Source organism: Rhyacophila brunnea, unplaced genomic scaffold (genome assembly GCF_057557595.1).
Source record: "Rhyacophila brunnea isolate RB1 unplaced genomic scaffold, BYU_Rbru_1.0 scaffold_1, whole genome shotgun sequence".
NCBI classification, from domain to species: domain Eukaryota; kingdom Metazoa; phylum Arthropoda; class Insecta; order Trichoptera; family Rhyacophilidae; genus Rhyacophila; species Rhyacophila brunnea.
Window position 1 is genome coordinate 49,963,358 of NW_028232751.1, and position 22,595 is coordinate 49,985,952.

Consider the following 22,595-nt stretch of genomic DNA (forward strand, 5'->3'; position numbering starts at 1 on the left):
CTTATTATATTATCATGTAATCTTTTTGGAACCATAGAAAAGCTAAAAGCGCCTCGAAAACGCATCGCATGGGCTTGAATTCTCGAAGCCATTACAGAAACAACCCGGGTTAGGGCGCAGAAGTGCAGTCAAGTAAGGATTCCAATCCCGGGATCCCGAACTATTTTCGATACCTATAAATCCTGGGATTGGTAAACACAATCCTGAAACTTTCAGGATTTATTTTCTATCAATTTTTATGGAAAATAAAATAAAAACGAAAATATAACAGAAAAAATACTTTCATTAACATATAACTACATTAGAGATAAACTGAGTTTAAATGAAGTTTGATTTATTACCAATGTGTTGCCAAAAAAAAATTGACAAAAATGTGAAAGATTGGAAAAAAACAATGCTTTGCACTTTCAACAAAGTGATTCCACCATGATCTCATACGTTTTACGACAGTTTCATATTTGGCTAACTAATTAGATTTATGAAGCAGAAAGTCCAGAAACCATGATTTACCTACTTTACTATTTTAAATCTCGCTAACCCATTTATTAAGTCTTTACTATCATAAACAGCAATTTCATATAATACCTATATTATGTAAACACTAAACACAATATTGATTCTACTACATTTCTACCATGTTTTTATTAGCTCGTATTCTTGTTTGTCCGATACAGATTTTTTATTGTGTGTCCAGTATAAATTTTTTCTTGTTTGTCCAAGATTTGTATTGGACGATTGAAGAATTTTAACTAACTTCACGACTAGCTAGACATTTGAACATCTATCTCTTTTTGATGTAATGCTGTTTTATATTTCGAGAGACGAAGATAACGAAACGTTTTTTGACGAATACCTGCACATTTTTAATTAAACCTTTAATAACTCATTTTGTGCTAACACCGCGACTGTCGCATATGAAGTACTTGGCCATTAGATATAATAAACGTGTTATTTAAATGTGGTTTTATCAAATAGTAGGTACGTATCTCATATCAACCTTCATAAAAAATGAAGGTAATTTTGTGTTACCTAAGTAGTTGTTAAATTCTTTCTGTCAATTGCATTTCTTTAACGTGCATTATGTAATATTTATGTGTATTAAGCAATAAAGTTTCATTCCATAAACTCTTTTAGGTGTGCTTTGTAAGTAACACTTCAAAGAAAATCGCAGTGGAGAAACGGCAACCAATCCCCTATAAGCCAATTAACAATCCCTAACCGCCGCGGGTAAGTCAGACAGTTTCATTTTCCGCATAAAAGAAAATGGTATTTATTTTAGTACTTTATTTTAATTAGTTCCAATACCGTTATAGGAATTAATTAATTATATAGTATATTACAATAATAATTCAAAATTAAAGAGTTCGACAAAACGCGTGCATGTTTCGCAAGTGTCGAATTTAATAATAAATTGTTGAAACATTCTTCAGCCATTACCGCCCCTTAATTGTGAACATATGGACACCACACGGCGCCTCCAAGAATCCTTGTCGCTCGCCAGTCTTCTTGCTTCGTTCCAGGTCAAACAAGCATTCCGTAGCTCCGCCGTATACACTATATAGTAGGGATTGCAATACCGGTATTTTAAAACCGGTATTAAATTATTTATCGATACCGAAATACCGGTTTCAAAAATCCAAAATAACGGTATTTTCGGTAGTAAGAAAGCATACATACACTTATGTTTTTTGAAAATGAATTTAATGTAATTTTTTCATTACTTACTACTATTATGGTATATTAAATGTAGTGTATAAGATTAATGTTGTCAAAACGAAAATATATTGACAGAGATCAACAAATGTTACATAATAATAAAAAACCTCTCAAATATTTATAGAATAGAATTGTTGCACTGAATTAACATATTTCAAAAAAGAGAACATTCATTTCAAATATTATATCCAATTATTCTATAACTATTGATCCAATGTTGATAGTACATCCAATAATAATTTCAGAGAGATTTTCTTGTACCTGGACTCATAGTACATAATATTTATAAAGGTCGACGTAATAAATAATGTGTTTATGTTCTTTAGCTTTCTATACAATAGTGTTTTCAATAGATTTTAATAGCTATATTTATTGATAGGTACTTTCTTTTTTTACTATAAATATTTTGAGGAATACCGGTATTAATACCGGTATTCCTCAAAATTCGGTATTCGGTATTAATACCGGTATTCAATAAAAAATACTGAAATACCAGTATTGATATATTCATTCGGTATTGCAATCCCTACTCTATAGATAGTATTTAGTGGCCTTCCAGGACGTCGGTATCCGGTCGGCTTGAAGAGCAGACAAGCCAGGTCGAGGTTCTCTTTTGGCATCCGCAGCACGTGGCTGAGCCCAACGTCGCCTCTTCACTCTTAGCGTGGTGCGTTCTCTTATCTCCTCGTTGCTCCTAAAGTCATACCACCGCACGCCCAGTATCAGTTGCAAACTGTTTTCGAATCTCAGTATACGGTTGCTCTGAGCCTTCGTAAGGTGCCATGATTCGCTATCGTAACCAGCACCATCAGAATGCAAGCGTCGAATATGCGGCATTTGGTTTTGACCGAGTACAATCGCGAGTCCCAGACATTCCGCATTGAGTTGGATGTTGCTCCAGCCATTCTCATTAGAGAGTATTACCCTACCGGTTTCATTTTCCATTTCCATGTTGGGTCGTCGGTTTACAGAGCCGGTTGTCGTCCGAGGCTGCTGTGAAGGTGTTATGTTAATCGTTTGCTTTTAAGGAGGCAAGGTGATTAGCCTAGCGCTCCCTAGGCCTGAGCCACGAGGGCTCTGAGGGTCGGCTCGACCTGGTTTTTCTGTCGGGGATTTCCTTACCTTAGCCAGAAGATCAGTTTTATGGCGCCTGTCACTCGCCCCCCGCTGTTAGCTACAGCTTACGCTGCATTGCCCGCAGGTCGCCGAGGGGAGGCCAGCAGATGGGACTTGCTGGCAGTTTGGCATTTCCCAACTTTTGCTATGAACACATCTACTGGCGTCAATGTGTCCATTTGGGGCCAACCAGCCGTTGACTTTCAGTAACATATTATTAATTGTTTAGTGGGTACCCATGTATACTATGTATACATACGCCATGTACTTACTAGTTTTAAATTCAAATTATTAGTTTTGAGGAATTTATTGGCTTTAAAGATCCAGATATATGCGATATTTATATATATGGAAGAGTAGTTGCAAAAACTATACCTATTAACTAAATACGTCAATAACTACTGAATAAAAATCAAACTACACACAGTTGTGATCAGTGTTGCCAACTTGGTATTTTTCTTGTCAGATATAGCATTTGGCGTATGGTGTTAAATCTAATGTTTTTCGACTCCGACAACGACTTAAAACTTCTCACAAAAGGCTCAAATATTACACTAGAGATGTTTGAAAATGAATACGCTAGCACTTTATATTCTGTTGCGGGTAATTTAATCATCATCATCATCATTATTTATGGCACTACAACCCTTGGTGGGTCTTGGCCTCCGTATTTGACTGTGCCGACACTCTCCAATTGTTCTGATCGAGCATTTTTAGCGCTTCCCAAAATGAGCTACAATTTGACGATCTATTGGTTATAATAATTTTTCTCAGAAGTGTTTTCAAAATTATGTATGTTGGATAATTAGATTGTTACATTCTTAAATCTTGTGATTTATTCGTTGAATAAAAAAAATGTTAATAGATACATTTATTATTTTGTTGTTTTCTTAAGTAGTTATACGGAACAATAATAATTACAAGATAAAAAGAACTTTTTATATACCACGTTTTTAAATTTTCTTTTGAATCATATAAACTTGACAACTCTTTGTATTAACAAATACTTTTTTTTGTGCTTGATAGAAATACTGAATAAATATAGAATACTGAAATGTCATTTTGACATTTCATATTGATTTCCATAGTAACGCACGTATATATTAATAATTTAGTTGCTAGGACCCCCTTAGTAACCAATAATAGTGTTTTACTTTTTACGATATTTTTCCGAAATAACTTTCCATACAAAACAAAATTAACTGAAAATGAATTCAATTCTGCTTAAAGATTGCTAAAAGTATTAAAAGAATGCATTGTCGTCGAGTTCTGATATATTCTAAAAGTTTTAAGTGTCTAGCTAGTCGGCAAGTTAGTTAAAAATCTTCAATCGTCCAATGCAATCTTGGATAAACCAGAAAAAAATTGTACTAGACAAATAAGAATACGAGCTAATAAAAACGTGGTAAAAATACACAAGCACCATGGAAAACTCTCAAGCGAAGCTGGGTACAAACGCTAGTAAATAACCAATATGTAATATTACCGGTATGTATATAGGATAAGGGAGCGAGCATTGATCTACGTATCCAACCGTCGATAATGTTTAAACTAATTACATATCCAGAACGTACTAAAGATTGATTTTAGAATTATTACGCAAGTTTGCGTGGTAATTGTTCGATAAATTTGGTAGAATTGTAATTGCCATCAGGTATATAAATACTCCAGCAATTGAAACTAAATGCCTTTTTCTATAATAGTCTTCATGCCGTGAAGGAAATTTAGTTACATAATAATTGATAATATGTTTGACATTTAGAAAGATGAGAATAGTATTATGTATGATAATATGTATTATAAATACTTATATAGGTACCTATATATTATAAAATAGTTATTGTAAAAATTGTTAGATTGATATAATTTAACGTAAATGATAATTTGGATTTGGGTTAATATAAATTTAAATATGTTTAGTATAGGGAAGCTATACATATTATAATATATTTGAACAACCTTTGAGAACTATTTTCACATGCCAATGATTCCCAATTGTTTTGTTCGCGAGCTCTTCAAACAATATGTAAATCGCAGGGAATAGGTACTGTTCAATAATATACGTCTATTTTTCTGACAACATCTAACGCGGACGAAAAATTTCAATCAGAAGTATGTATGACGAGATTTCTCATAGAACCAAACTGCCATGGACCGCATTTGGCTACCTCACTAGTATTTTTAAACGTGACCTCCCGTTGTGCCTCAAGCGTAAAGTATGCAACCAATTTATACTACAAGTTGTCACGTTTGTAAATAAAATATTGGCCCATAATGTCATTTAAATACATAATTTTCAGCGCAACGTGATATGGAAAGCTTCATATTGAGCATAACCCGAACAGACCTCAGAAGAAACCAATGAATAACGAAACTGACAAAAGAAAGCGGTGTGATAAAGGTTGTCAAACTGATGAAATGGCAATGGGCCGGAACGCCCTAAAACTCCCTGGATGGACAAACTAATAAAGTTCGGTGGATGTGCGTGAAATCGGACTAGGAATCGAAAAGGGAGAAAGTAGCTAGAGGATGCTTTTATTCAGCAGTATATCAAACCAACATTGGATAATGAGAAAGAATATTCATCACGTGAAACTGTATCTACGCTAAAGTGACAAAATGCTTCAATATTTTATTAATTAATATTTTTTACTCAATTATAGAAAAGTCTTTCAATAACCTTTCTGCGAGCTAATGTAAAATCCTCGCAGATCCCCGGAGATGAACCCACAGAATCTGAGGGTTCCACATAACTCTGATTATGAACCATTGGTGTATGTAAAACCTAATCTATCTTCAAAAAATATCCACATTCATAATAATAATCAAAATGTACGTCACTAAAATGGTTGTTATGAAACATGAGGAAAAAAGTTTATTAGAGCAAACCGCTCCCCAAGGATTACAAGTATTTTTTTCTTATCTCATCCAAACCGGCTCATTCGCGCAATCAAATGCACCAATCTACGTAAATACACATAGATAGATCCTATTGTGTCATTCAGTGAGTCGTTCAATACAACCAAGTAAACAGCACGTGTTGTAAATATAACCAATATTGTGTCATAATAAATATATATGTTTATAAACAAATTTCTGGAGACTAACATTCTACACTGTTAATTTATATTCATAAAACTTTATTTATATTGGAGTGTATATTTATTTTTCATTATTAAGATAGGATTCGGTCAAGGAGGTCCGGATCAATGTCATCCATATTTTCAAAAAAAAAATCGATCATGGAAATACTTAGGTATAATTTACCGTTTATTCGTCAAATAAAATATGATTACCTACTTAATCAACAAACTGCCTAAGTTACGACAGAAGAGATGAGTTCTTAATATTATATTATAACAATAGTCAAGGGAATGTTTTATACGTCCACATGGTGAAATGAATATTTGGGAATGTAATATGAATTGAAAGCTTATATCTTACCCGAATTCTACGCATTGCAGCGACAATTTCCACTCTACTCGTAGGCCTGGGTACGTCCAATGTGCCGATGTACTGAAAAATAGAAAAAAAAGAATATTATTTATTATTTCGTAACTTCCAGTCGTAAAATATAGTTATCGGTGTCGGTAGTATCGAAAGAACAATGTATTTCAAAATATCTGTTTGTCTGTCTTATTTTATATCACAATGGAGGGAGAGGAGGGGGGATATCAATAATGTGTTTAATTAAGCAAATACTTGAATGTTCACTATGTACACCTAAGGTAAATATATAACGGACTTATATTTGCTAATAACTACCATAATATGTGAATATAAATTAGTATATATTATTATATGGTGATGTAAAAAAGACAAAATCCGAGTTACTAAAAACAATATAAACATGTAAAATAATATACATGTCACGTCAATTAGAATTAGTCGGTCGATAAAATTATTTAAATTAGAGGTAGGTATGACTAATGAATAATAAAAGGAATAAAATATCCTTTCTTAAAAGGCCAAATAAAGTTTACAAAATAACCATACAACCCATTCACGTCTGCCCATATTCCTGGTGAGAGTTAGGCCCGTTTCACACGGGACACCTGTGGCGAGATTCCGCATTTACATATTAATGAACGCGATACTCGTGTGTATGTTAAGGAGGGACATGCTCAGCGTAGGTCAAAATGGAGCTTTTGTTCTATTTTCAAAGCATGATCCTGGACATACTTTAAACGTTGTAGATAATCTATTTATATAATTTTGAAGCGTTACTATCCTTTATATTTATTTTAAACATATGATGACTGCATAAATTATTTTTGTTACATAAAATAGTATTCTTTTAAACCTCTCGCTCTAATGTTTTAGAATATAGTCATATTTCAGTACATAAATGTGCAGTGGTGTTAAGATTTTTTACATTTATTAATTTTTAAACGCATTTATAAAACCATCAGTATAATTTATATCGACATTATTATAGTGAAATATTTACGATAAAAAATAATATTGATAATCTCTGTGATCCCAAATTTGAAAGAATTTGGCATTTTATTATTCAAAAAATGGGCAAGATTAACACATTTTAAGATAATTCTAAAGACACTGATTATAAGCTATGTCTTTGACCATTTAAGTGTGATAAACATCCTACGAATAATGATTGCTTTATAATAATTATTGACCTAAGAATAAGGTAGTGTTTTTTTGAAATACGCCATTTCTTTTCGCATTCCCCAGTAGTTAACCTACAACATACGGCCGTAGCCATAAATTGACAAACTATAATTGAAGTAGGGAGTAAAATGATGTTAACGCGCGTGTTTGAACATGTACCGTTAAAAAAATCGGTTAGGTATTTATGTACTGAAATATGACTATATTCTAAAACATTCGAGCGAGAGGTTTAAAAGAATACTATTTTATGTAATAAAAATACTTTATGCAGTCATCAAATGTTCAAAATAAATATAAAGGATAATAAGGCTTCAAAATTATGTGTATAGATTATCTACAACGTTTAAGGTATGTCCAGGATCATGCTTTGAAAATAGAAAAAAAGCTCAATTTTGACCCACGCTGAGCACGTCCGCCCTTAATATGTGCAAATGCGGCCGCGTGCCACGCCGGTGGCTTGCCACAAGTATCCCGTGTGAAACGACTCTTAAAGATAATAAAAACGTATGGTCTATTTCAATCAGACAACTAACAAGCCAATCTCTGAATAAGTAATCAAACATATTGATTGTAGAAATATTTAAGTGTCTTAAGAGGACACATATTTTTCCAGATTATCAAATGTTTTTAAAAATATTTATGTCTTATTCATCCACCAAGCAAATAGAAAAGTCGTGACAAAAATATTTTTTCAACGTACTTAAAATTTGTCCCTGAAAGGGTTGAAGTGAATAAGAAGGAATATTCAAATGAAAGAGTCCGGATTTAGTTTGAACGAGCACTGTATTAAACGTAAGTTTACAACGTGATAATAATATTACTGAATTTATATTTATTCTTAATAATACTAGAGAATTATCTTGAATGATGCTTGCATAGATGGTCTTGATAACAACTTGACATAAGTATATTACAATTTTGGTACGATACTGCTCTACAGATATGTAGATCTCCGCCATGTTGTCCATCGCGCTTTTTCCCTGGACGAGGCGAGCGCCTCGTCCACAGAAGTCCACTTGGTTCCAAGGTCCCAGCACTACGAGACCGTGGAACCCGGTTCCCCATCCTAGCTAACCTTATTCCGTCATCTTGTGGCATCTTCGAACGCTTATTTTTTTATCGCTCGCTCGCGAAGCAAGTTGGGCAATATTTACCGTAATCATTGGTGCCACCACAAAAAAAAATGAGTGTGGCCGAGTTATGCAAAAAATAAAGTCTCCTTCATCATGCGACTCGTTACTGCATGCGTTTTAAATGTCACACGTGACAGTAGGTACCAACTTATGTAATTGAATTAATCTTTAATCCTGAAATTCTATGAAAATAGCAAATAATAATAATCCTCTATATGGCGACATTGAAGCAATACCAAACTACCCTACCTTAATCAAGAAAAGCCAAATAAAGATCGCAATGCACAGTACCGGCGCAAAGTATTTATATGACCCAGCGTGGAGGATATTCAATTTGTTTTAAGGAACACAAACTTTCTGCGACAATTAAATTCGAGGAACGCAGTGGCACTATCACCTATGTCCCTCGGGGCTCAAACGTAGGGCCGTTGCTATTCACGATTTTTATAAATGACATAGCATTGGTAATCAAAAATGCTATGCTTTTGTTGTTTGCTGATGACTTGACTCCAACTTGCTATAGATAATAAATAATAGATTGGGGAAGGCGTAACAAACTGGACTTCAATATTGATAAATGCAATGTTTTATCGTTTACTAAAGCCTCACGAGTATAGTTTTTCCAGTATTCGACGCAAAGCAGAATTCTCTCGCGAATATCATCTGTAAGAGATCTTGGCATCACGTTTGACAGTAAACTGACGTTTAGTGATCATATAGATACAATTTGTAAAAAGGCGCTAAAAATGTTGGACTTGCGTATTTCCCGGGTCTTTTCGGATGTGACGGTACTAAAAATTCTCTATAACTCCTTAGTAAGAAGCAGACTTGAGAGTGGGTCTATCGTTTGGGCCCCGCATCAGTTGAAGTACGGCCTTATGGTGGAGAGAGTCTTAAAGATTTTTTTGAGACTCCTTTACTTTCGGCTGTATGCTTACATACTGTAGCTTAAAATGTAGAAGGGATCTTTATTAAGCTACATATTTTCTCCGACTTATACGAGGCGTAAATGTGAACTCTGCTATTCTTGGTGATGTTTGCTTGTGTGTCTCTGATAATTACCTTAGGAATCGAGGGCATCCGTTGTTTGTTCTCCCAAGGTGCAGAACTAACCTGCCATCAGTAATGCCAATTGGGAGGGCAATAACCATGTTTAATGAAATCGCTTCGGATATTGATATATTCCACTTATGTGAGTGCAAATTTATGTGGACGTTGTTTTATAAGTTTTTAAGATAGGGTCTATCGATAGTTCACTCTGTGTGCTTCCATCTACTTTTATTTTTGTTGCTTTATTTTGTTTCTTTTCTTATTTTATTACTTATTGTATTATTAAGTCACAATTCTCTGTATTTTTATTTAAAAAGTTGTTAACACTTATTTTATGTCATGTTGTGAACGCTTTGAATTTGTAATTTGTTATGTTCATTATAAATGTAAAATAAATAAATTTGATTTGATTTGATCACCTTCAAAGAAGTTACTCTCACTATGCATGTATACACTAACTTAGATTGGACTCCCATTTCTGGAAGTAGGCCTGGGTCCTTATGTTATAACTTGCGAGTCCCAGTCGCCCGGTCGACATGACGTCATATGAAATCATTGTGACGTACTACCGGAGTGATAATAGCATTCGAGAAATTAACGCTGCTCAAGCACTGGCGTTATCTATTGTCCCCATAAACAAATAGGTGTTTCAGCATGTTTGAGCCGTGTGCGTTGGGCGGCTTGCCTCGACCGTGTATTGCCTTGACACAATTACGTCATGTCGTCGGGTGACTTAATGTCACAAGTTAGAACATAAGGCCCCTGGAACTCATTTTCCGCAATATCTGTCGCACATTCTGTTATTTATCAGTTATATTAGAAACTCTACTTCCATTCAACGCACCTCTTAGTTTTATAAATAGCCATAATTTACAGGAAACGAATTAAGGTGAATAGGTAAGACGATTTATATAGGTAATTGCATCATTAGTCAGAAACACGCATATGGTATTTCTGCTTCTAGACTAATCCATCACATCTTCTCGCCACTCTAACATATTTTCATAATCTCTTCAGCATGATACTTACAACTGTGTTCTAATATTTTAATAGGTATAACCTTTTCAGATTTTTACATACAATTTGATGTTAATTCACGCTAACGTTCACACGTTATCTTCTAATTTGTAACGACTGGCCATATTTAATTTAAATTTACGCAAACTCACAAATTTCCCAGCATTCCATCCCTCATATTCAAATATTACTTTGAATTTTTACCAACCACCCTTTATCCGCGTAACATAGTTCTTCGTATACATCCATTACACATTATTGACAATAATAATAATTATGATAAATTCAAACTTGTACGCATACTTCAACAATGTGAGCAAAGCCAGTTTCGAAAAGTAATAATAATCATTGTGGTGAATATGAAGTTAGTCATAAAATAATTTTGCAAATTATTATTACTGTTGTACATACCACGGTGGCCGCGCGGCTTAAGCGTTGGGCTATCACGCCGTGGGTCCCAGGTTCGAATCCTGGGTCTGGCAAGTATACATATTGTTTTTCAATTTGTGTGTGAGTCAGGGTATAGACCTAATAGGTTGAGCAAGTGGCTGACATCCATTTCTCGTAAAAACAAAATCTGTTAATACAAACCTCTACTCTGTGGAGGCCCATATTGATACCCTAGGTCTATAGGGAAACAACTCAAAATACCTTGTTCCAAGATAATGGCGTTTGAAAATTTTATGTAAATGTATTTATTTTTATTTAGTTCAAATGAACTTAGCAATGCAAAAAGAAATGTTACAGTTTAACAAATAATTAATTCAGACATTCCCGTTAATATTTGAATTAATGATTAATCCCAAAAACGGTTATTCGATTTTTTGACCCGTTGAAGAGATTTTTTGATTTTTTTTTATTGAATTATGAAGATACAACCGTTCTACATTAAATGACATTATTAACTCAAAACCTTGAAATTTTGAGTTGTTTTCCTATAGAACTAGGGTATCGATATGATCCTATTAGGATCGGACATGATCGAAAAAAAATCATTAATTACCACCAAGTAAACAAATAACTCGAAAAGATTTATGTTGACTTTATGATTATAGGTATTAACCATACCTAAATTTTTCTAGACATTATGTTATTTCAGTATTTCAATAAAGAATCTGTTAAATTGAATTGAATTAAATGATTGCTAAAACCTACATAGTACATACATAGAATTAAACGCATGACTTAATCCCACCCTGTCTGCAGTAACCAATACACGACTCGTACAAAGCACTCACCGAAACTCATTTACGTTGATTTATGGTTGTAATTAATGTTAACGGTTAAATGATCCCGCACCATTTTGGGATCCCATTTGCATCGATCACCCAATAAAAACCCCAACATGCTTTACCCAACATACCCCGCTATACCTATAATAATTACTGGAAAATTAAATTTCGAATGCCTGATAAACGATTTTAATTGTTTTCATGTTTTAAGGGACTAGAAATTACAATATTATACTTACATACTAGAAATATCAATCGATCTAAAAGACTGGTTTTGAAACACATTCCATCAGTGAATAATATTACGGTAGTCATATGGCAGAAAAGACCATCTGCAAATTTTTCTGTTTTCAAGTTTTGTTCTACAAAAGGTTTGAAATGCATTAATCTTCAATGTGGCAAAAGGACACATCTGCAAGTGCACTCACTACAAACACTAACAATGTCAAAAGAGCCATCTGAAAATGTAAAAAAATAACGTACTAGATGCCAGTTGGCACTTCTGCCATATAAGCTTCTGAGGATTTTTATAGATGGCACGTTATACATCAATATCACGTGCGGACCATCAAAATAAATGAATATGCACCTTATGAACAATATTTAGTATAGCTTGGAAATGAAAATACCGTGTCCTCTGGTAGACTTCTGCAGTTACTGTGGCCGCATATGAGAACCACTGGTATAGATATATTTGACAACCTAAAAAATATCGATTTAAATACACAATCTCACAATAATGGAAAAATAATATGTTTTACTACCAATTTGAACAAGACAAAATCAGACATCTGACAAAATTGCAATAACATTTTATGGCAAATAAAAGAGGCCATTTGCATTATATTGTCAAATATCTCGGTTAAACCGAATATGATTATTTTTTTCCTTAAACTAAACAAATAACACTCCAACAGGTTAAAGAATACTAAAATTTTATGTATATCACAAAATTATTTTGTTTACTAGAGTAAATTATTGAAATCTTATTTTTGCTCTCCTGAACATTCTCGAAAATGACAGATGGTCCCTTCTGCCATATGAATACCGATTAATTGAATTAATAACTATTTTATAGAATTTCCGTTAACATGCAGGATAGTAATATTATTGTTTATATTAAATTTCACTTCTTGGTTACCACCCCAAAAATAAACGAGTTGTCTTTACTTAATTATGTACTTTATGTGCAGTTAGAGATTCAGTCACTCTAATAATTATTTCACAAGTAGGTGCTATTGTATTTTTTCAACTGTCTTAATATTAAAATATGTTCAGTTAAAAATAATAAACATTATAACGAGAACACTTCGAGTGCTTAAAGTCAGACAACGTTATCTACAAAAAAGTGTTTTTTTTTTTTTTTTTGAGATAACATTATTTTACATTTACGGCTACATGATAGTCAAACAACGTTATGTAAATCTTTTTTAATTTCTTATTAAATTGTCAGTAAAGTTTAACGCTAATTACATAAGTTCCCCTTGTTTTCATATTTTGTAAAAACTATACCTATAAATTTTAACATCATCATAAGCAAGATAAATGTACAATACACAATAAATTATAAAATATTAACATTAGGTTTTAAATAAACATTTCCCTTCTAAAATAACGATTTTTGGCTCTCCTGTAAAGTTGCACTTTTGTAGATAGTGTTGTTTGACACTAAGACCTCGACTTGCAGAAACCAACTGGTATGTACTTAACGCATTTAGGCGCATGTATAGTATATTAATTCAAAGGTGAACTCTCATTATAACTACACTAGTAAGAGTACTACTAGTAAGAGAAAACATATTATTATGCAGGTGTGTAGAAGAGAGCGAGACAGGGAGTGGACGTATTAAAAGGGGTAAGTAGGAGAAAACATACATTAGGAATTGTTTATTTTAATCGGGTCGTGAAAAAAACAAATGGTAGAAAACTCTCAAAATAGTTTGACATTTGCTTACAGTGCAGTACTAGCATATCGCTACATCCAATAATGTTGACAAGTGGCACTGCCACCTGGTAATTTATTATATGAGCAAACAACACATTTTAATGCTATTTATTATCAACTATTACAATCACGAATATTATTAAAAACACATTAAAATTATCTCTAAAAATAAAATTCTAAAGACATAATATTTTTATAAAAGGTCTAGTACGTACACAATACATAGAAAAACAATAATTATGTAAAGTAAGCCAATGTAAATAGATATCAATTAAGGGCGGCAGGTTATATGAAAGTATGTGAAGCAGGCAAGTATGGTGACGCAGGCTGGTAATCAATTTGAGGCAAAATTTCTACGTTAACGTTATATTATATGGGTACGTTATAATGACCAAAGTAAATTCTCCATGGTGCCCTGCATTTTTTTTATCGCGTCACTATTTCTCGAAAGTTTGTCGGCTATTAATTGTTGGCCTGCTTCATTCAGTTGTATGAGAAAGCCGATTCCTTGCCCCTATTTTTATTTAATACCTCTATGATATCAATATACTAAGTACTTTGATTTAAAATATTTTTGGCTGAGCAATAAATAAAAATTAGATTAGGTTAGAAACCGTTTGCAAAATATGTATACCGTAAATTCATATAGCAAAGACTAATGCCATTTGGCTGTACTCCAGGAATAGTATGCCCTATTATTAAGAAGATGCAATAATTATATTATATTCAGTTAGTGTTGTTCTCCGAATTTAACTTGGTGTTTGCAGATTGGTGATTAAGAAGTTTGCACAATTCATATAATCTTCTGGTCAAACGGATATAATTTCATTGAAGTGTCATAATATAATTATTATTTATAAAAATATATAAAAGATTATGTATTGCAGTGGTGCACAAGCTTTTTGAAAGAAGGGCCAATTTATCCATTTTCTAACTTTTCACTGGCCGCAAAAGGTAAAAGTGTTGAAAAATAATGATATATTTTAGATGAGATATACATTTTATGTCATATTTTTAATTTAATAGTTACATAATTTTATCAGCAACTCCAATCACTCTCCACTCCGCATTACGTACATATTTGCACGATGGAACTCAGTAGTGAGATTTCTGACACTGCATACTGGCAGCATGCATTTTGATATCGGGTTCAATGTTTGTGGTTGCTACCCTCAGTACAGCACTGAGGTTATCATTGGTCAAGCGGTTTCTGTGTTGAGACTTATATATTTTTAATAAGGCAAACGCTTGCTCGCAAATGTAGGTGCTTCCAAAAAGACTTGCAAAAAGCGTAGCCTTATTACGTAGGGTGAGAAACTACTCTTCAGGAAGATATTTGTAAAAAATTCTGCAGATCGCCTTCCTGATATTTCGATCTCAATAATTGATCATTGTTCTGAAAATCGATCAACTCTAGTTCCAATGATGAATCGGCCTCGTTGATGGATACTGAGAAGGCGTTGGCAAATGTCTTAAAGAAGCATCGGTTATGATTAAAATCACAAAATCTCCTTTCAAAAGATTCTTGAATTCGGATGATGTGGCTAGCATACGTCTGGCCGGAATCAACGCCATGTGAGGGAGACATTTTTCTTTGCAGTGCGGAAAGTGGCGCAATTAAACTGAAATGCGCGTTTTGAAAACAATAATCTAAAAATAGACTGCACCTGCCCCACAGACGTGTGACTCATTGTAAAAAGATTAATTTCGGTCGCAAATCTATACATGTGAAAATATAATCATATTAAATAATAAAAAATAGCATTAAGTTTTCTATCAGTGACGATTCAGGCTATATACTGTTGCTACTGGATAATTTGTTCACATATCGAACACAGTTTTTTATCATATTCAATGAAAAATTTGGTGATGAAGTACTTCGTATTTTGGGCCGCAACAAATGCCATTTCGGGCCGCATGCGGCCCACGGACCGCGTTTGTGCAGCACTGATGTATTGCTTCAAAAAGCAAAATTATATTATGGTCTGGGTTGTGCAAAATATTTTTTATGATAATATAATAATATTATGAGTTAACAATTTCAATATATGCGGAAAATAATTATTTACAATAATATTCTTTTCATATTAACAATATTTAAAGTACGAGTAGGTACGAGTATAACCGAAAATAGTGTCAATTAAATCAATTAATATTTGCATGACGTGATATCTGAACATTATAAATCCAGATAGAAAAAGCACAATACCCCCCCTTTACACGTCCATGGATTTACTGCCGACAGTACCTACGTATTATCGCGGTCATAACAAGAAAATGCACGTGTAAATACGTATTATCGTGCAAGTTGCAAGATTGCATGGATAGATAAAAAAAATCAGAAAATTATTCTGAATTTGTGTGACATTTGGGTGGTTTGACAGTTGGCATTTGTGCGATATCTGCACCAGTGGAGTAGAATCCCAATAGTGAACCTGCCGGAAAAAATACGAACTACACCGCGCAGAGCATTTTAACGTTTACAATTTTTACAACCAGTCAAATAGCACTACACATTGACAACAACGCGTCTCGTTTACGCTTTAATAATGATTTTGGCGAGACAGTAAGAACTTTTTTAAATGTAAATAGTAATACTCGCGATAGTTGAATTTATACACTATTGGTGCCAGTAAATCCATGCATATTTACAGGTATTATCAGAACTAATCAGGCAATTACCTTTATTTAAATCTTATAACTAGGAAAATAAAATACGTTAAGTACATTAATTATACAGTACACTCTCAGTAATCCGCCGCTCGATTATCCGACAACTACTATAATCCGCCGTTAGTTTTACTAGTTAAAACCACAAAATCAAGCTCTATAATTCGCCGGTATTCGATTTTCATATTCAGTAGTCCGCCGCGTACAAGTATACAACGCAGATGAGTCGGGTTTTTGGAAACTTCTCCTTCGTAAAACGTACGTTTATCGCGAAGAAAATAATGTACTAGTGAGGAAAGTACCCAAGGACCGCATCACAAAATTATGATGTGCTCCAATGCAACCGGGACACACGAAATGAAGCTTTTGCTCATAGGGAAATCCAGGAATCCTAAGCCATTCAAGAATATCTGCCTCACTGAACAACTGGTTGTGTCAAGTGATTTACTGTTTAAAATTTAGTTTATAAATATGTATAATTTAGTAATACTTGATTTTGATTATAAACTACGAAATACCTGCTTTAATTTTACCATATTTTGTATGTATGCACTATAATCCGCCGCTTTCACTAGTTGGACACTTTTGATTTTTGGGGTGGCGGATTACTGAGAATGTACTTTAACTGTTTATGGGTGTTTTGATTTTTTATTAAATTGATTTGAAATGATATGTAGAAGTGTGGGAGTTTTAACAAGGGGTTCATTCTAGCTAATATCTCGTCAGCTCAAAAATATGGATTGAACTACAATTTCGAATACCCGTACGGGGAGACATCACTAATTTTTCCTCAAATTGGTGAAAAATGTCTTGTAGTGAAAATTTCGACGCGAGAAAATATTTTTAGAACAGGCGCTAGGTGGCGTCGTCGGCGGCGTCTCTCGATAATGAACGCACTTACGTCAAAATAATAAAATTTCCTACATCCGCTTTTCGCATCCAATTTCCCCGCACTTGCAAAAATAATAAGCCGATAAATCAAACGATAAAGACGTATATAAGTTAACATACAACACTAAATTTAGCTAAGATATTTCAAGTGGTCTGACTTACGGATTGCGAATTGTCCGCGATTTTTGATTCTCGAATTTCAAAATATTCGAATTAAAGAATATTTATTTCTCGATAATTCGAGATTGGTTTATTGATTTCTCGAAATTTTAATTGAAGGCGCGAGCTAAGTTTTTGAATTTCCTTCGAGAAAAGCCGAAAGCTTATTTTAACAAATCCCATCGCATCGATTTACTCTTTTTCTTTTTGTGTGCGACGCTGTATTATTTCTCAAGAAACCAGAAATTCTAAAAAAACTTGAGAAATGAAAATAAATTTCTCTCATAATTTATATCTCGAGAATTCTCGAGATAAGAAATTTCGACCACAAGTTCTAGTCAGGACATCCGTATTTTAACCATCTTACCATGAAAGCAGATCAAAAGTAATAACTATTACTTTCTCGTGGTTCATGATAATTATTTATAAAATTCAGGTAATATTAGGATTTTTTAACCACTCCAACAAAATACGAACGATGTAGTTAATTAAAATTGCGAAACACGTCATAGTTAAATCATAAGGATACCTACATATTATGTAATCTAACTGAGAATAGAACCAGGAATCTTGTACAAGAAATAAGTTTTCACCACATACAATAAATATTTTATTATATTTTACTAGCTGAAGTACCTGGCTTCGCACAGGGTCGCTTCGTGGTTATATTTATCTTAGATATTTAAAAAATAATAAGAGGTAATTATTTTTTTAATATTAAAATATCTGTGTAATACAATATGGCTATATGAAAATAATTCTAATAGGCGTAAAGGTCAAACAAAAGACACTAAATTAAAATCGAATCCAAAATATGCAAACGCTATTAATGTTATTAAATCAAAATTGGATGGAACAAACAAACATCAAACTTTGTATTTTATATAATACTAATTTAGAAACCTTCGCAGGTGTGCCCACAACAACTGACAAAAGCTTCATCGCAATCGGATGAATGGTATAGGAACGCATACGAATAGAAGAAGAAGATGTTTTCTAATTTAGAAATCTTTGTGGGCATGTGCACGACAACTTACCAAAGTTTCATTGCAATCGGATGAATGGTATAGGAACGCATACGAATAGAAGAAGTAAAAGATAGATGTACTAATTCAGAAACCTTCGCGGGCGTGCACACAACAATTGGTCAAAATTTCATTGCAATCGGACGAATGGTATAAGAACGCATACAAATAGAAGAAGATAGAATAGAAGAAAAAGAAGAAGAAATGGTTGCATCAATTCAGAAACCTTCACGGGTGTTGGCATAATTACTGGCGAAAGTTTATTGCAATCGGATGAATGGTATAGGAACGCATACGAATAGAAGAAGAAGAAGATGGTTGTACTAATTTAGAAACCTTTGCGGGTGTTACCACAACAACTGACGAAGGATTCATTGCAATCGGATGAATGGTATAGGAACCATACGAATAAAAGGAGATATAATGAGGAAGAAGAAGAAAAAGATGGTTTTTCTAATTCAGAAACCTTTGCGAGTCTGCGTACAACAACTGAGGAAAGTTTTGTGGCAATCGGATGAATGGTATAGGAATCATACGAATAAAAGAAAATATAATGAAGGAGAAGAAGAAGATGATGATTTTTCTAATTCAGAAACCTTTGCAGGTGTGCATACAACCACTTACCAAAATCTCATCGCAATCGGATGAATGGTATAGGAACGCATACGGGGTAGACAGCAGATAGACAGACAAACAGACAGGCAGACATTCATTTTTATATATAAGATATAGCCTATACTATTCGCGAAAGTGCAAGCAATAAGTTGACACAGTTTTATCGCAATCGGATGAACGGTATGGCAGGGCATAAAATACGAACAAACAAACAAACAAATATTGGTTTTTATATATTAGATATTGATTAAATCAAAACTAAACGTTTCATTTTAATATGTAATGTTATACCTTATAACTATTGCCTATGGCGTGAGGTGGAGGGTAAAAAAGAAATAGACTCGGCCAAGCTAAACAATAATAGCAGTGGTACTTCAACGGTTCAAATTGTGCTGCCTTCAGCATAGCATAGCATATCATTCGAAGAAGCAATACAATAAGATAACCACTTTACATAATTTTCGATTGGATAGTTACGAAAATATTAAAACCCAAGCATATTTTTTCGTCTAAGCCCAACTCTTATTTATTTGGATAAAAAAAATATTTAACAAAATCATTCGCAAGCGATTCGAAATTAGGATCTATAGGTCTACCCGGTTGACAGTGTTTGACTCCTCGTTTTGACGATCCATATGACGTGTGCATATGATATAGTACAATATTATACAGTTTATAAAAAAATACTTTAATATAGCTCCCAAAATAATAACTTGTAATTATTTTTTAAAGAACTGGCCCTTTTGCGAATTATATAGAAGATAAACTAAACAAATGTGTGCCGACGCATCAGAGGCGAATGTAGAGGGAATTTAGTCAAGAGGAAAATAAATTACGACACCATATTGTGGCACATGTAATAAATATTCCACTTTCAAATTTTCAAAACTCCAAAATACATTTGTAAACGCGTCCCCAAAAGTGAAATATTGATATTTTGGACATGATTTATTGGGATTTTATTTTTGAGTGTTTAACGCATGTAAACTGTATTGATTTGAAAACTTTATAGAAATTACACTGCGTTTTGAATGTAATATTTATGGTACCTATTGATGTCAACCAAAACACGGTTATTTTTAATAAAAAAAAACATATTAAGTAGATCATCATCTATCCAAATCCCGCACATAGCATATTCAATAATCAACAGGCTTTAGCTACCAAGCGACAATATGTACCAATGTTCCCACCAACTTAATACGCTCCGCATCATACCCGGTCTCAACCGGGCGTATCAAGAGTCGCCATATTTTAATGTGCGTCATCATCAGTTGTTAGATACCTATCTCATGAGTAGTTAGTTACTCAAGGCTGGGGTGACCATGCAATAAAGTGTGCTTTGAGTGAGTTTATAGAATTTCGAACGAGTGCTCATGGGAAAGAGGAGCACAGAGAGACAAAATAAAAAGTAGGTATATAACAAAAGGCTAAAAGAAAGGGTTTTTGTGATAACTGTATTTGTAAAATATGATATATTTAAGTACTAATAAAAAACTAAATAAATCTAGTGTTTTGATGTTTATGATTTTGCCTCAACTGTAGTAGCCCACTAAGAGGATATATCACAGATATTTTTTTTAAGTTTAAATGTTTATGGGTGTCATATATTATAATACGTTCAGTTGGATATAGTTAACAAAAATAGTATTTTTAAAATACATAATATTTTTTAACCATAACTCTTTGCTAATGTCAGTTTTATGGTATGACAAATATTATTTTAAAGTATTATAATTTATTTTCGCTTAAACAAAAAACATGATAATAATCTTCCCTACTCTACAATGCCCTGTTTGCCATTCTCAATCTTTTTTGACATGAACTGATTGGAATTTTCAATTTTCGATGGAAAAATGTCAAACATGTGACATATTGAATGCTCAAATATTTCTTTTGGAGATAACAAAAGGAAAAGATTATCCACCCCCAAAAGAAAGTGAATAATTTGAAAAATTTTATGCAAAAATTCTCTAATATGGTTACAAATAACATGGACAAATACTTGCGTCATATTTAAGGAAACAATTTATTTTATACAGCAAATTACATCCAGCCATTGATATTGGAGTAATTTATTTTAATTTTAAATAGGTAGGTACCTAAACAATTTTATTTTTAAATACTCTCAAGAACTAAGTTAATTAAGAAGAATATTAATTAAAGTAACACATCATTACAATTTGTGACTCTAGTTTCAAAGTAGGTATATTCAACTTATCTCAATATAATAAATATCGAGGTAATAAATAGCGAGGTATAAATGAGAACTCTGCCATACTGGGTAGTGTTGACCTGTGTGTCCCTGATAACTATCTTAGAAATAGAGAACATCAGTTGTTTATTCTCCCAAGGTGCAGAACCAACCTGCCACTGGTAATGCCAATTGGGAGGGCGATAACTATGTTCAACGAAATTGCTTCGGGTGTTGATATATTCCACCTACGTGAGGATGAGTATAGGTGGACGTTATTTTATAAATTTTTAAAATAGGTTCTGCTTAACTCATCCGGTGTATTTCCGTGTACCTATATAATTAATATTTTTGTATGTACATATTTCTACTGTTTAATATCATACTATATATCTCTTTTTTTATGTCATGTGGTGAACGTCTTAAACTTATAATTTGTAATGTCCACAATATGTAAAAATAAATAAATTAAATTGAATTGAATTGAATCACCAGCTACAATATTTTCATTTATCATGATTAAAGGAAGCTTATCGTTACTATTAAATACTTATTTTATATATTTGCGCGAAAATGATTTCGTTGGAAAAGCATTATTGTGATATGTATATGTAATAAATCGATATATCCCATACAATATGTGGTCGCATTTAAGGCGTAAAGATGGCAATAATATTTTTATAAAAATCTACATACATGATATGAGTACACTCATACTGTAAAATTGGCGTATAAGCTCTTACGTTGGTATCCTTTGAACGTATTATGTGCTATGTTATCATCATAATTATATTTCACCGAAGACAATTAATACTGGTTTTTCAGTACATACTTTAATACTATTTAATTTAAAAAAATGAACATAACTACTTTTATATATTAATAATATAAATTACTATTACAAATGAGATGAATTTATTTTCATTATTTTAGATAGTGTGTTTGTTATAAATAAATAATTATTGATTAAGTAAACATAACAAAATAATTCGTTGGTAGCTATTTATATTATATAGGTGGTGAAGGGTGTCGGTAGACTGTTAAGATTCGTCACAAATAGTGCACACTAAACTTTGTCAGCAGTACTTATTTGTTTTCATTAAACCAAGAATGTATACTTATTTACAGATGGTGCTTGTTAGTTTTAAAAATTCAATTAAACCCTGCCTAAACCAAACGATAATAGTTTAGGTATGATAT

The 22,595-nt window shown here is 33.0% G+C and overlaps 1 protein-coding gene across 1 annotated transcript in view; it reads right to left on the minus strand.

The window, feature by feature from the left end:
* Positions 1 to 6,344, minus strand: part of LOC147079909 (uncharacterized) — a 127,302-nt gene extending 120,958 nt beyond the window's left edge. The window contains exon 1 of the mRNA XM_085946807.1: positions 6,277 to 6,344. Within this exon, the coding sequence (XP_085802933.1) occupies positions 6,277 to 6,291 (15 nt within the window). The 5' untranslated portion in view covers positions 6,292 to 6,344. The remainder of the gene's footprint in view (positions 1 to 6,276) is intronic.
* Between the last annotated feature and the right edge of the window lie 16,251 nt (positions 6,345 to 22,595).